Source organism: Neltuma alba, unplaced genomic scaffold (genome assembly GCF_004799145.2).
Source record: "Neltuma alba isolate B1F8T4 unplaced genomic scaffold, ASM479914v2 tig00004684_pilon, whole genome shotgun sequence".
NCBI lineage: Eukaryota > Viridiplantae > Streptophyta > Magnoliopsida > Fabales > Fabaceae > Neltuma > Neltuma alba.
The window spans coordinates 15,382-30,765 of NW_021633816.1; the positions used below are offsets into that span (position 1 = coordinate 15,382).

General features: G+C 32.3%; 1 protein-coding gene and 1 long non-coding RNA gene across 2 annotated transcripts; one reads left to right on the plus strand and one right to left on the minus strand.

The window, feature by feature from the left end:
* The first annotated feature begins 9,514 nt into the window (after positions 1–9,514).
* On the plus strand, positions 9,515–10,344 carry LOC114745461 (uncharacterized). Its single transcript, XR_003740204.1, has 3 exons — positions 9,515–9,679; positions 9,828–9,915; positions 10,039–10,344. It is a non-coding gene; the product is annotated as an uncharacterized LOC114745461 (long non-coding RNA).
* A 1,611-nt stretch (positions 10,345–11,955) lies between these two features.
* LOC114745460 (uncharacterized protein At4g37920) lies at positions 11,956–15,384 on the minus strand. The gene is made up of 6 exons (XM_028933615.1): positions 15,065–15,384; positions 14,331–14,608; positions 13,793–13,958; positions 13,256–13,500; positions 12,698–12,885; positions 11,956–12,613 (listed from the first exon to the last, which is right to left on the minus strand). Exons 1-6 carry the CDS (start codon positions 15,279–15,281, stop codon positions 12,385–12,387), a joined length of 1,323 nt encoding a protein of 440 aa, XP_028789448.1. The 5' UTR covers positions 15,282–15,384; the 3' UTR covers positions 11,956–12,384.

Consider the following 15,384-nt stretch of genomic DNA (forward strand, 5'->3'; position numbering starts at 1 on the left):
CATATCATGATGGGCATTTTAAGTCGCAGTTCTGATGTATATGATCTACTGCTGGTCAAAAAAGATATATATAACCCACGCAAACTACCGTTTAAAAAAAAGGCAAGAAAAAAATAAAAAGCAACATTGGTAGTTTACTGATGATTTCTTGATACTAATCTTGCGAATAATATATGATCGAAGCTTCTCTCAGTTATTTCTCACCCCAATCGTTGATTTTAATTTTTCTGGCTTTTTGTCCTTCTCTTTCTCTCTTTGTGAGTACCTTTGTTATGCCATCCTGATCCAGATTCTGGTAGGCTAAACCATATATGAGCATTAACGTTGCGTGTTTCTCCCCTCTTCTATCTATTTTTTCTGACAAGAATAAAGCTCAAGTCTGATTTAAACTCAAAAAGTCTTTCGCGACTCTTTAATTAACATACGCCTCAAAACACTTTGAAGTCAACAATGGATCTTCTGGCAGCTAATCTGCAAAGCGCAAACAAATAGATGGAGACAAGCACGCATGCATATAGAGACAGACGCACACTTTGTTTTGTGTGTGAGAGTAGAGAGTGTTTTATCGGCTAAACTTGCGGAATGGTCAAGTTGTTGCTTGGTCTATCTGCAACCAAAGCACATCAACTTCATTGGCTTATAGTGATCACAACTGGCCAATATCATGATACCACATATATATATATATATATATATATGTATGGAGCTTGCTGCTCATCAATATTCATTATATTTGCCAACTCTTCTACAGTTATACTACTTTTGGTCTTTAACATAAAAGTTATATAATTAATTTATGAATATTAAGACAATTAGTTAAGTTAGTTGTTTATAATAAATATACATTCTAGTTTTTTTAAATTATCCTCTTTAGTTATGTGTATTGGAATTAATTGGGAGTCTCCTTAATATATGATCTCAGCAGAAATACTTTGGAGAAAAATTATATACTTGATGGGCAAAATAGATTAAGGTTTTTTATTTAGAATTAAAATGAACCATTTATCTAGTGCTTATGTTTAGGATTCAAAATAATATATATTGCTTGCAATTTCCCTTCGTATGTAAATTATCTTTGCATAGGCCAGTGTTTCTGCTTGTTACATTATTAATTTTAAGATAATAATTAAAAGCATATTACGATTCATCATTTCTTCCAAGTCAAGATGCACATGAAATTATAAATTCTAGCCATGTTCGCTCCTATACACGTAGATAATAATTCCAAAAATAAAGAATTGTTATAAGTCAAGGTTCTGAGTAATGTTTTTGTTCACACACGCAAGGGCTTGACAAATCTCATATTAATAGCGGCCATCACATGGAAGATTAAATAAAGTATGGCAATAAATTGCGGTTCAAGCAAGAGTCAAGACGAATTAGTGATTGAATTTGCCTCCTAATTTCATTCGTGTAACTACCATTTGAAAATTATCGATCTCTCTTGTCCTTAATATGGAAATTAGTTGAAGAATTGTATTTGAAATATAAGATTTTGATTCATTTTGTCTATTCTATTTATAATTTTTTTCTCAAGCTCATTTACCTAATTTATAGACTTATATAATATGTAATTAATGTTGAATGTTATCATTTTAAAGAGATCAAGTGACATCTATTATAACTAACTAATTAATTTAATTTTTTTAATCTATCCAAATTAGTCAACTAACTCTTATATTAAACTTTCTTGTCCTTAATATAGGAGTTAGTTGAACAGTTGTGTTTGATCTTAAATATAAGATTTTGAACCGTTTTGTCTATTATGTTTATAATCTCTGCTCAAGCTAATTTGCCTAATTTATAGACTTATATATAATGCAATTAACATTGCATGTTAGGGGACATCTATTATAACTAATTAATAATATAATTTTATTTATCTATCCAAATTAATCAAGTAACTCCTATATTAAAAATCAGAGATATTGTATCCAAAAAAAATCAGAGACAGTATTAACTATTAACAATAGTTGATTTTGACGGTTTCAACTTAAATAAAGTCTTTTTATGCTCAACTGTTGTACATAAAATTGAGAATTATTTGAAATGCTTGATTTATTTTTAAAATATAAGGTCATAATTCATTTTGTTTTCAGATTTATAATTTTTTCAAACTATTCCTGTTGTTGCACGCATGGAAGTTTAGTTTCATATGAGAATAATTTTTTCTTTACAAATAACTAATTCAATCTAAATTGGTGACATAATCTTCACATTTATGATCAAATGGAGTACTAACTGATGGCGGCAAAATTTGAGCAGCATGTGTATAATATATGAATGAAAAGGCTTGGTGTAGGCAATGATGAGAAGAATATATATATATATATATATATATATATGATCTAATTTCCTAATAACACAATCATTTGATCAGCTGAAGGCTGAACCAAAAAGGAAAAGTGAAGTCAAAGGCATGTGTCTACGTATTTACGTGTTTACCTTTTTGCAGAAGTCAATGTTAAAGTTGAACACTGTTGTTTTTCACCTAAGATCGAGAAGTTCCTTTGTTGTGGGAAATAAAATAAATAAATAAACGTAACATAAACTGGTGAGAGTTTAATCTGATTGAAACAAGTGGCCACTGGCTAGACCCTAGATGGATAGAGAGAGTCCCTTGAAGATGCTTCTAAAAACTGGCTAATGATAGTGTCTTGATTATGATTACAACATCCAGCTTGCCATGATTGTTCAGTTAGGACTTTAATGCAAATCCATCCAAAAGGCTTCTTAATTAAATGACCACACCTTACTTTGTTCGATTGTAGCCCATCATCTTTTGGTTTTTGTATTTTGGTATCATCTGCTCTTGTTTCTTCTGTTAAATGGTGATGACACGGCACATGGATTAGATTTGAGATTTTTAACGTTTCTTCTTTTAATTTTTTTTCCCCCGTAACGTCTTAGCCTTCCAAATAATTTTTTATCGTTAAAATTATATAAAACGAATGATATTTTGACCGTAAAATTTGTAATTTTCTATGAACTTTGAAATAATACTTTAAAATTGTGCAATATTGATTTATTTTCTTTTGTAAAATCATAAAATAAAGAATTAAAATTACTCCGTTTTATCATAATAAGATATCAAAATGCCATCACTAATTTTATATATAATTTAATGATCAAAAGAAGAAAAATCATTTAAGAAGTTGAGAAATTACAAAGGAAATTAAATAGAAATATATTAAAGGCCCCAAACACGAACAAAGAAAAAAAAAACTTGAAGACGATTAAGTATGCAATTGTCATCATCCATTGGCTACAGATGTCTATTATCTTCATCATATGATTACAAACTTTATTGGGTTTTGGTTTTTTGGGTAGGTTTATAAAAGCTAGCTTTGATGGATGTGTGGAGCCTGCGTCGTATAGCAAGGGTTTATTACTTTCTATGAAGGCTTGATTGAAACTTCCATGTCTTTTTATGTTCGCTTTCACATGTCGCCTCTACCGACTTGGATTAACATTAATCATAATTACCAGGACCTTTTTGTCAAACTCACATGTGTCATGTCTTCCTTAACACTATGATTAAGGAAATAATGGCTTTAACTTTCTTCTACTCCCAGTAATTTCCATCAGCCTGCAGCCATCATAATTAGATTCCCCTTACTTAATTACTCTTGCGTTGCAACTAATTAAAATCATATATATGTGTGTGTACTACTTCTGGTCCTTAATATAATATTTAGCTGACTAATTTGAGAAGATTAAGAAAGTTGGTATATTACTTAATTATAGCATATGTTGCATGAACTTTTTAAAATACTTATGTGTATTATTAGATTATATATTAATTTATAAGTAAGACAAATTAGTTTAGAGAAAAATTATAAATATAAATATTTTAACTTAATTTAGCAGCTTTTTTAATATCTAAATTAATCAATTAGATCTTATATTAAGAATCGGAGATATTGTGTGCGTGTGAATGATTCAATTAAATTAAAGTAGTTTTGATCCATGCCAACGCACGAGAGAGTATCAAAGATAATCCTTTTTATGATTACTATTTCAACTCTTTTATTACTTATTCCTTTACGTATTGAATATTAAATTTAAGACTTTAACACATTCCTATGTTCACTGTCAAATTTTTCATGCATGTGACGATTAGATCAAACAAATGGAAAAACTTGAGATTATCAACAAACACCACATTAGTTGCTGTCTGCGTCTAACGAATCATTTCAGGAGCCTGTGTTCAAGAAAAGCCATATTATTTATAATTTACCTCCATGCATTATTTATACTTTACATGTCGTTTCTTACACATTTTCTATTTTTAATTTATAGATATAAATAGGTTGTGTATGTTTTAGAAGAAAAAAGCACAGTTTTCAAAAAAAAAAAAGGAACAGTCACAAAATAAGAAAAATGATATAAGGAATTAAAAAATCTGATACAAATTGTGATTCCGTAGTATGTACGGAATGTCTGAATCTTGTCAGGCCTATGTCTTTCAGGAGTTTATTGATGCTGATTTTGTGAACTAAATTTTTTCTCTGGGCCAAGTGAACCAAGTTAAACGGGCCTCAAATCAGGTATATTCTGTTGAAATAAACCTGAAGCCCATAACTATACCGAAGAAAAAGTTTAATCCCATATCCTTCACTAATTTTTCTCTTAGAGCTCAAATAACCAATAAAAAGAAAAACAAAACAAAACAAGAAGAAGAAGAAAAATTGTCGCCCATTGTTAGTATCAAGCACTTAATTCAACTGATAGGGAAGGAATTGATCTAGCAGAAGGGGTTAATTATTCATAATGTTATAAACTAATACTTAAATTCCTGCTAAGAGTTACTCACATTCAATGTTCAACAATAAGTCGAACCTGATTGGCTCTAATAGAATAGTATCAATGCTTATAATAGAAAATTGAACTGATAGGGAGATATATCAACTTAACAAGAGGTTTTGAGTTAAGAGTTATAAAAAAATGCAGTAGAACTTTGCTGGTTTTTTTTTATTGTTCTATTCTTCTCTGATTGATTTGAATTAGTCTAATTGCCGATTGTAATGTCTACAATCCCTTTTCCATTAGAAAAACAAGCGAGAAGGGAAATTGTAATGGAGTGGTTGGACTTTTAATGAGCAACGAGATTATTAACTTTTTTTTTTTTTAATCCCGCACACATACAAACACATAGAGACGGTTTTGATTTCGAGGCAAAAAAAAAAATTGACACGGATAATACTACCCCGTCCTTAATATAAGAGTTAGTTTAATTTTAATTTGGTCATAAATATAAAATCTTAATCCATTTTGTCTATTATATTTGTTCATTTTTTTAAAATAGTTCCTATAATAGTTGGACATGTTAAATGTTCAAATGATAGTTGTAAGCAATGCATATGGTTAGCAATAATATTTCAGAAAAGATGACATATATTTATTAAAAATAACTAACTTAACAAATTTTCTTAATCTACTCAAATTAGTTAACTAACTCTTATATTAAGGACAGAAAGCAGTAATTTGTTATTAAAGAAACTAATCCAAATTGATAGTGGAGTTAATAATTGTTACGCTTACGCCATCCATTATGTTGATAGTTTCTTAAATAATTGGATCAATTCTTTCATTATTTCGCTTATATCATGCAACAGTGTCTCATCTCATTGAACCACATTCTAGAATGCCCTCAAAGCACATGGGTGGGCCCATGGCTTGTGGTCTTCATAATTTGTATGAGCATTCTAACAGTCAATGAGGACATTGTTTTATATATTAAATTTATGAAATATGTTCCCTGGTCAAAAAATTTATGAAATATGTTGTTTTAATCTTACAATATAATGTTTTTTTTGTGTAAATTGAAAAGGGAAAAAAAAATCAGATCCTTGTTTGATTTTTAAACTGATTTACTTTAATAAATTTTAAAGGACAAATGGTTTAAAGTCTAAGGAATTCATCAATTTCGTAATTGAACTAACTATCCGGATTTGTAAAATTAGGCTTAGTAATAAAGAAATTGAAATGCCTAACAGAAGCGAAATTCTGAGGACTGGCAAGGTTGGATGAAAATTCCAACCTCCCTGGAAGTTTCTATTTGAGATATTCAGAGTAATATAGGGCAGAAGCTTTGTCATCCAGAAGGCATTAGGATTCAATCTGCATGGTTATCGACTGTAATGAAAGAGTATAACATGTTTATCTAATTCTTAATGATTTAACTACCTTTTCTTGATTTTTATAAAATGGTTAATAATGCATTATAAATAGTTTTTTTTTTTGCCAGGTGGATGTATTCTTATATTAGAGATAATTGTATTTGAGACAGTGTTAGATGATATGATATTTCTGGTGTTGTGAAGAAAGCAAACCAACACAAAAGAACCCAACTTCATTACTTTTTTTTTTTTGGGAACACCATGTTTTCCTGCCGTCCCTTTCATGAGGCTTCCTATAATTTTCAGATCTCTATTGTTGGTCGTCTTCATATCGTCACTCACTTACCCCATTCTATGTGATTTGAGTATTCAAAAATACAAATGTATTAGGAAAAGGAAAAGGAAAAGGAAAAGGCCTCAACAATTTCTTATAGAATAAGAATAAGGAAGACGTAAAGATGAAATAAAATACAAGAAAAGCTAAGGTATGAATGTCAAACAAAGGCTACACAAATAGGAAACCGAACCAAATAAAGCCTCCCCCCTTCTATTCCATTTCTTGCGGTTTCCAGCTATGGCCAGGGGGTTAGGTTTCTTCATTCTTGGTCAAATTCTTGAGGTTTTTTTTTTTTTTCCCCTTGAGAAACAAACACAGCCCCATCAGCCATTAAAGTCAAGCAGACAAGCATTTGGAAGGGCGACAAAGAATCAAAACTATTATTTCATTCACATCTTCCCATTGCATTATTATTATTCCACTTTCTTCGTATTGCATTATTTTTTCCTTCTATTAAAGCTTGTTTGCGATGGCATTGGAACTATTCTAAATTGACACTTTTAACCATGAAAATCACCTCAAGTCCAAATCACATGAAAAAAAAAATGTTTATAAATTATTTTAAAGTTGAATCAAATTCCCCCCCCCCCCCCGATTTCTAGTATTTGGCCTTAGGCTTTTTTAATTTAAATATTTTAAAAATAATTTGTAATATATTATTTAAACAAATTTATGTTAAAATGGTTTTTTTCCCCATAAAAGGCTATTCAAACTTTATTTGAGGTGGTATAAAAATTATTTTTATGAAGTACCAACTCCAATCCTAAATATAAAAAATAGTTTAAAATTCAATTTAATTATAAATATAAAATCTCAATTTACTGTTTTTTACATTTATTCATTTGTTATCCAAAATACTCTTCATGAAGATTACATGCGTTAAAGAATTTTTATTATAATGCATATGATTAATGAGGCATTTTAGTAAAGAAAAAACTCACCTATTATAAATAACTAACTTAACTAACCTCTATAATATTAATAAATTAGTTATCTAACTCCTATATTAAGAATTAGTTGTAATACTGAATAGGTAATAGTAATTAATAAAGGTGGAAAAAGAACAAAGCATAGGTAATACTCCTTCTGGTCTTTTTTATAAGAACCTGAAATTTAAGTTTTCTTATGGGGTGTTTGGATGGAAACTAAATTATGATTTCAGAAGTTATTTTACGATATGCGAAATAAATATATGGATGAGATTATCTCAATTTGAAAAAAAAGTGCATTTAAAAAGCACTTCTCCTAATTCTCAAACACCCTTTTAGGGTGTGTTTGGATGAAACCAAACCATGGTTTGAAGAATAGCTTCTGGAAAATAGCTTCTGGAAAAAATAGATTTTGGGAAGAATAGATTTTGTGAAAAAGTGATTTTGAGAAGTGTAAGTGTTTGGATAGTTGTTATTAGAAGTACTTTTTATATATACAAATTGGCATAAATTAATATGATAATTATAGAAAAAATATATTTTATGATATATTTTAATTTGAAGGAATAAAATTGTTAATAATATATTTTTTATTAACATATATTAATAATATATAAGATAATATAATTAATAATTAATATGTATATATATATTTATAAGATATAAGATTAATATGTTTATAAAAAAAACAACAAGATACATATCTTATAGGCTCTCACATTCTACCTTTTTTCTCCAAAGTAAAAAATTTCTGCTTTTCCCAAAACCATGGTTTTGGAGTCAAAACCATAGTTTTGAACCCAAACCATAGTTTTGATTTTTTTAAGGGTGTTTGGCTAACATTTTTCCCAAACCATGGTTTGGGGTGCTTGCCAAACACACCCTTAATCTTTTTTTGTAAGACCCCACTTATATTTGTCTAAACATTTAATGTGTTTTTATCACTTTTGTCTTTAATTTCCTCAATTCTCTTTCATACCTACCCTTTATAAATAAAAGCATATTTTTAAAAAATATTTTTTACATATTTATTATTTTAAATCGTAATTTAGTTATTAACGTTTTATTAAAAAACTAGGACGGAGCACCGTAATAAAGCGGCGCCCGATTTACGCAATACAAGTATACAACATCAGGGTCAAGCTGAGCTGTCACGGGGCCCACATTCATAATGACGGCTCACTCTTTCCATTCGGGTGGATATAACATAAATTTGTCTTTATTTTAATTTTAATTTTTCAAATTTTAAAAATTGGACACCTGTCCGTCACGCAATCCTCCACGTCATACCTTGATCTGCCACACGTCTCGTTGCAATCGTCGTTTTGTTTTCCACGTATTTCAACGTTAACGGCGCCGTCAAGGGGCGCAGTGGGGTGGACCCAGAACGAAAGTGGGAGTCCTCCAATCAAATTCCTGGAGCTATGGTTCTCCATCGGATATGGTTGAATCTTGATTGTAATCTGGTAATATTAACATTACTTATCTTTACTTATTTTCTTTTTAATAACTGCAATCCTGCTTCTAAATTCTATTCATCCCATGTTAATGTTAGAGTTATACCTAACTAATTTAGATTTATGAAAAATTTTAAATAAATTACTTAGTTTTAACGAGACATTAGATTATACTATATTGATTTATAAATTATATAAATTAGTTTAAAAAAATTATAAAAATAATAGATAAAATGAATTAAAATCTTATTTTTGTAATTAAAACCAAGTTTATGATTAAATTTTATGCTTATCATTGGGGAAGGAACTAGCTTCAATGCCAATCATAACTACAACAAGGCAAGATGTTTAAATAATTTGTACCACAAAATAGGTTTTATATGTAGGATCGAAGGAGTATAATTTCAATAGTTAACTAATTATTTTAAACTAAAAATATTTTTTGAAAAATTAAAAGTTAAGATATCATCCTTATTTTAAATTTAGTATATATCACAATATTTTTTAAAATCAAAATAAAATAAAAAAAAGAAAATTCAATTTGAATCACCCGGATTTATCAATTGAAACTGAGGGAACGGAGAATAATAATAGTAATGGGAGAGGACAAGAAAAACTTGACACGCAATATGACACATATAGGTCGAAACTGGGGAACATGCGAATTGAAAGCTTACCTTTGCCAAAAACCCACAATAAAATCCCAAACTTTGTATCGTCCTGGTGCCTTCTAAACCCAACAAAACGCTACAGAGAAAGTTTGTGCCTTTCCCCCGATTCACTGAGAAATGAGTGACCCCAAGTACGGTTATCCCTATCCTCCTCCTAATCAAGGTACCTACTTCTCTTCTTCCTCCCTCATAATCTCATATCTTGATGCAGTTTCTTCTTTCTTTTAAAAACGCCATCACAGTTTTCGTTTCTAGCTTGGTCTTTTTGGTTTCTGCAATAACTTTGTTGGTGGGGAAAAAATTGGTGCTAGGTTACTATCAGGGTCCTCCGGTGATGGCACCACCACAGTATGCCGCTGCGCCGCCACCCAAAAGACAGGCTGGTTTCCTTGAAGGATGGTAAAACCTCCCGCTTTATTATTTATGTTTACCATCTTATAAAAGAACATTATTATGGGATCAATTTACAGAAAATTCTTGTTTTGGATAGTGATCTGTGTTTTCTTGTTCTTTTTGTGGCAGCCTTGCTGCCTTGTGTTGCTGCTGCCTCATCGACGAGTGCTGCTGCGATCCCTCCGTCATCTTCATCAGCTGATCATACTCCCTATTTTCATGTAATCAATAATTAAGGGATTATTCATCTCACATAATCCTCTTAACTATATATATATACACATATGTGTAGTGTCAGTGTCATTATTGTATTGCTTCTGGATTTTATAGCTTATGTGTAGTTTAAACTTTTAATAACTGCTATCATATTAAGCACCGCTCTGTTTAGTATGCGCTTCGGTTAGATTGTGAATTTCCTGTGTGTTTTCTTAGAAATTGGATTATCTTAATATGGTGACGGGTTTGGTTGCAGGAACTTTGTAGAAGACAAGTGCGAATTAACTGTCTATTTTCACATTTCGCATTTGATTTTTAATTTTTTCCAAGAGGCTGTCTTGAAATATACGGCTAGATTTGTTTTTTTTTTTTTCCGTGGTTGAGTCAATTTTATGGACTGTAAGTTTTAATAATTAACAATTTTATTCTTGGAATTTAATGGTGAATGAATGAGATAACTTCCCCCGGTATACGTCAGATTGTCAATTTCCACGGTCCTTTTCCGGGGCAAGTGGATGCCAGCAGATCTTAAATTCTTCCATATTGTGTGATGGCTTTGCGACCAACTTTTGTAGAACTGCGAGCTAGCTTTATTCCTTCGCATTTCATATTCAATCTGGGGGTATTCAAGTGTTTTTAAACAATATTTTTTTTTCAAATTAAGACAAATTTTTTTTATGTATTTATTTGGTATATCGTAAAAATATTTTTAAAATTATGATTTTGTTTCCATCTCAATATCTTTTTAGACATTGTATGGGCTAAGATATTATAAATAACCATAATCCAAATAATCAAATCAAGTAATATACTGAAAGTGTGGAGAAATGCAAATTATTTTTCTGAAAATGGATCTTCATCCCTCTCATGTAAATAATGGTTCATGTTCGTTAATAGTTAGGTTCTTGAAATTAATATGAGTACAATGGTTGACCAAAAAAGTTACTCCTCCGGTCCTTAATATAAGACCCATTTAACTAATTTGATTAGATTAATGATGTTAGGTAAGTTAGTTAATTATAAGAAATATCACATGTTCTTCCTAAAATATCATAATCATCTTTCTTAATACCCCATCTTCTTCTACTACTTGATTATGGTTGAGGGAGTCTCTATAGGGGTAATTTAGAAGAAATTGATAAATATGAGAAATGGGTCTTACATTTAAGACCAAAACTAACTCAACAATTGGGTCCTATATTAAGGACCGGAGGAGTATATTGGTATAATAGTTAATGGGGATAAAAATGAATGCTAATAAATATATAACAGAGAGGTGGTTGGCGTTTCTTATAAAAAAGAATAAGTGACCTTTCGAAAATTTTTCTTATAAAAAGAAAATGAGGGTGGTAATAGTTAGGTTCTTGAAATTTAATGATTTGAACTTAAGTTTGTCAAGAGAGATACTTCGAATAAGTTGTTATCCCACCTTGGCCAACGTGAGAGGTGGGAGCAGATGCGAAAGTCCGTTTCAGAATGAATTGGAATTTTGGAGTACATAAAATATGATTTCGAACACCTTATACCCTCCAGAATAGGCTGTCCTACCTGCTGTGGCATATTTATGGCGAACCATATCTCGAACTGGTACTACAAAGGTCTCACTCAAAGTATTAAATTGGATTTAAAGCGAGGAGAAACCGACCAACTAGCTAGCTAAGCATATCCCTTTTGGTTCCCCCATTGTCAGGCTAATATGAAGAACCTGTTTCGTGCAATAATGAATGATGATATCTTCCTGTGGGATGACTCGCTGAACTAACTGAAAATTTCTTCACGAATTAGACCACGAGAAGTGGAGGGCTTGGTTCCTGTGATAAACAGAGAAAATTTGGGTAAACGGCAAGAGTGCTTAACCAAAGCCTTGCTTTGGTGGGAGGCTTACTATTTACATTACAGCTTTTTAAATGAGTACAACCCCACATGTTCGCCATGCAAAAGAAGGAAACATGATACAAATCCTTCTAAATACGAGACAAAAGTAAAAATTACACCATGGCTTGTCCTAACACTAATGACCCCTTGAAATTTAATTCCCCTAAATGTCATTGTAAAAAAAGTAGATTACACCCCCATATATCTTTCAATGCGGATAAGTTGTGGCCCCAGCTGCTAGTAGTAGCCACTTAAAACGTCTTTCGCACATTTACTTGATCATTTCCTTCTTTGACCCCGCTTTCCCTGTTGCCCTTTTTACTTTCAAGGCATGAAACAATGAAGCGAGTGGGCAGGGTAATTTGCATTTTTAAGTGAAGTACCTTAAAACTCTTCTTCTTCTTCTTCTGATTTAGAGTCTTTTTCTGTATCAGACTTTTGAAGTGTACGTTTTTCCAGATATTCTTCTTCAATAGTTTCCTTGAGGATGAAGAGCCTCTGAATAACCACAGGTTGAGTTATCTGCTTGGCTTCCCTCAACTCTGTTTCTTCTTTATTCAAATGATACGCGTCAAGCATGATCTTAACCCACTTATGCAGCTCCTTCGGGGTCCTGCTTAATCAAGAATAGGAGAAGCCAATGAGAGTGATGATAAAAATCACTAATTTAAAATGAAGCAAAAGGATGTTCCCTTACGTGTATAATGCATTAGGGTCTATGGTTTCATGTTTATCACCAGGGGAGAAAGCTGTTGCTAATGCAGAGAATCTCTCCTCAGGGTCTACAATATTCAACAGATGCTTAAGCAGCTTTATTTCTTTAGGAGCCATGCTCCTTAGACTGCTCTTTGTGGTCTTGTACAATTGATACATTATATCTTTCACCTGCAGAGAATAGAAAAATGTCGTTTGAGCACACAGAAGGAGTGTAAACATATTTCTTCTCGGCTTGAGTAAGCAAAATTAGTGTAAACATATTTCTTCTCGGCTTGAGTAAGCAAAATTAAGCTTCCATGCGCTCTATGCTGAAAAGATAAATGATTTGGTTCTGCATTATTTTCTCCAGATTTTAATAGCCTGGCAGCATAAAGTTTTACTTTGTTTCAGCTTTTTATACTGATTATACTTTATTATATTGAAAAGGACTTGAAAACTTCCCATCCTACCCTAACATAAACACTATCAATTCAGTGAAAATGGCAACAGGAACACAAGTCCGGAGAAATCCACAGAAAATCGTGTTCTAAAATTGTACCTCATTTTTCAGTGTTGAAGACTCTTTTGCTTTAGCCCAAGCACTATTTATCAAGAGGATTAATGATGAATCAAGTTCCTTTGCCTTTGCAAGGCTTTTGATCTTCTCACATGCCGCATCAATTGACGGTGAGTTGAGAATATCATCAAATTTGGCCTGTGCAGGATCCAACGTCTCCACAATCTCTAAAGTGTTGTCATATGCACTGACAGCTGCCAAGCATCTAGTCCCAAGCCTGGCAATTGCTGCACAACAAATGGGCCAATCAATTGAGGAAGGCAGCTTAAGAAATAATTCTTAGGTTTTCTTTTGGATGCATCATAATGGAGAAAGTTCATTTTTACACGGTTTCTACAAAACATATAGTTCGAATGTCCCACCCCTCTTAGACTATGAGCTGTGCACTTTGATTACAAGTATCCTTAACCATCACGCGACATCTCTTTCCTTCTAGTGTTTACTAGATTTAATTTACAATCACTATTTATTCATAATATTAATCCACATTTGAATTAATTCTTTCATTCACATGCTTACCATCTCGGTCTTCCAAGGTGTCATATGTGTCTGAAAGGAGAGATAGGTAACGGAAGAATTCCCCTGTAAAATCTTTACGCCTCCTTGCAACAATGGCATTTATATCAGTAGGGCTATCTTGCACCTCCTTGAGTAGATCATTGTGTTCTTCCATTTCATCATCAATCTGCAATGCTTAAACCTGATCAAGTAGAACCGAAGAGGAAGCTCTAAAACCAAGCAAGTGTCTAGACTCTAGATGTGAGATAGTTATTTGGTTCCTGGCTTCTAAAAAAGCTTACAACTAGAAAAGAGGTTAAGTCAAACCTAAAGAAGAAAAAAAGATGCCATTTTCAGTTCAGGAGGTAATCACTAGACAAATTATCTCCTCCCATTTATTCAGTTCAAATAAAACTTTTGAGATGTCATTTTCAAACTAAATTTGAACGAAGATAATTCTTAGCTTTTCCTAATTTTCCGTCACGACCAAAATACTAAATTTCCTAGCATCCAAAATTGCAAGGGGCGTAACATAGAAAAACTGATAGCATTGCTTTACCTTCTTCATCTTTTTCCACAATGAAATAAATTTTTGCTTCTTAACTTGGTCAATCTCCATGTCTGCCCTTTTCTGGCACCTTCTGTAGAAGCTATCCTTATATTTATTCCACTCTTCTCTAAATACCAAATACTTCCTCCATTCCTTTGATTTAGTCTTCTCATTCATGAACACATCTATCATTCTGTCACAAATTTCGGTCATACTGTAACCCTCCACAATTTCAACCTCCTTTTGCTCTTCCACTTGAGCAGAGGATACATTGCTAGCTAGTGGACCTAAACACATTTCCCCCATTTTAGTGACCCATGAAAAATACATTCAAAGGGGGAAAAAATAGAAGGTCATCAAGTACACCATCAAGGAAGAAGAGGGGGGGGGGGGGAATACAGCCATACGCTCTTCTCACAGTTTGCTGGCACAAAGAAACAACAAAAACAGAAGTAACACGATAATTTTCCTTTTTAATCAAAACAAAACACGAACATTTTTCCGGTTTCAATTAAAATAGATTCTTCTTGAATAGGTCTTCGCTGGCACCCCCCTTAAGATTAGTACCCAAATCTAGTAAACAGTGACACGCATACGATTAAAATACAAAAACATAGAGGACTCCATTTCGCAATACTATCTTGAGCACAAGGAAAATACAGCATGATAAGAAACCAAAAAAAAAGAAGTAAAAACTCGCGAGGGAAACCAAAACAGCATTAAAAGTAACAAGGAATACTCACAGAGTCGGTCGCCATATAGGGGAGTCTGGGGTTCGAAATTCTGCCGTGCTAATCTCCTAGCTTCGTGTTTGGAGCAAGGGTAGAGCTTGGAAGGTAAGAACGTAGAAGCAGAGGAGGAGGAAGGAATTACAAGACAGCGTGGGGAGTGATTTTCAGGGCAGGAGATGAGAGTGGGAGTGGTGCTATTGAAGACGAAGGCAGAAATCTCGTAACCCATCAGTTTTTTCCTTCGATTAAGCTACCTTCAGACTACCGTTCACTGACTCACTGGTTTAAGACTTTCAGCTGGCTCCACCATAGCAGAGGCCCGGGGAACCCAG

Coding starts and splice junctions, on each gene's coding strand:
- LOC114745460 (XM_028933615.1), bottom strand. CDS start 15,281: ATGGGTTACGAGATTTCTGCCTTCGTCTTCAATAGCACCACTCCCACT. Junction 13,501..13,792: donor CACCTTGGAAGACCGAGATG/GTAAGCATGTGA, acceptor TTTGTTGTGCAG/CAATTGCCAGGCTTGGGACT. Junction 12,614..12,697: donor GACCCTAATGCATTATACAC/GTAAGGGAACAT, acceptor TTGATTAAGCAG/GACCCCGAAGGAGCTGCATA.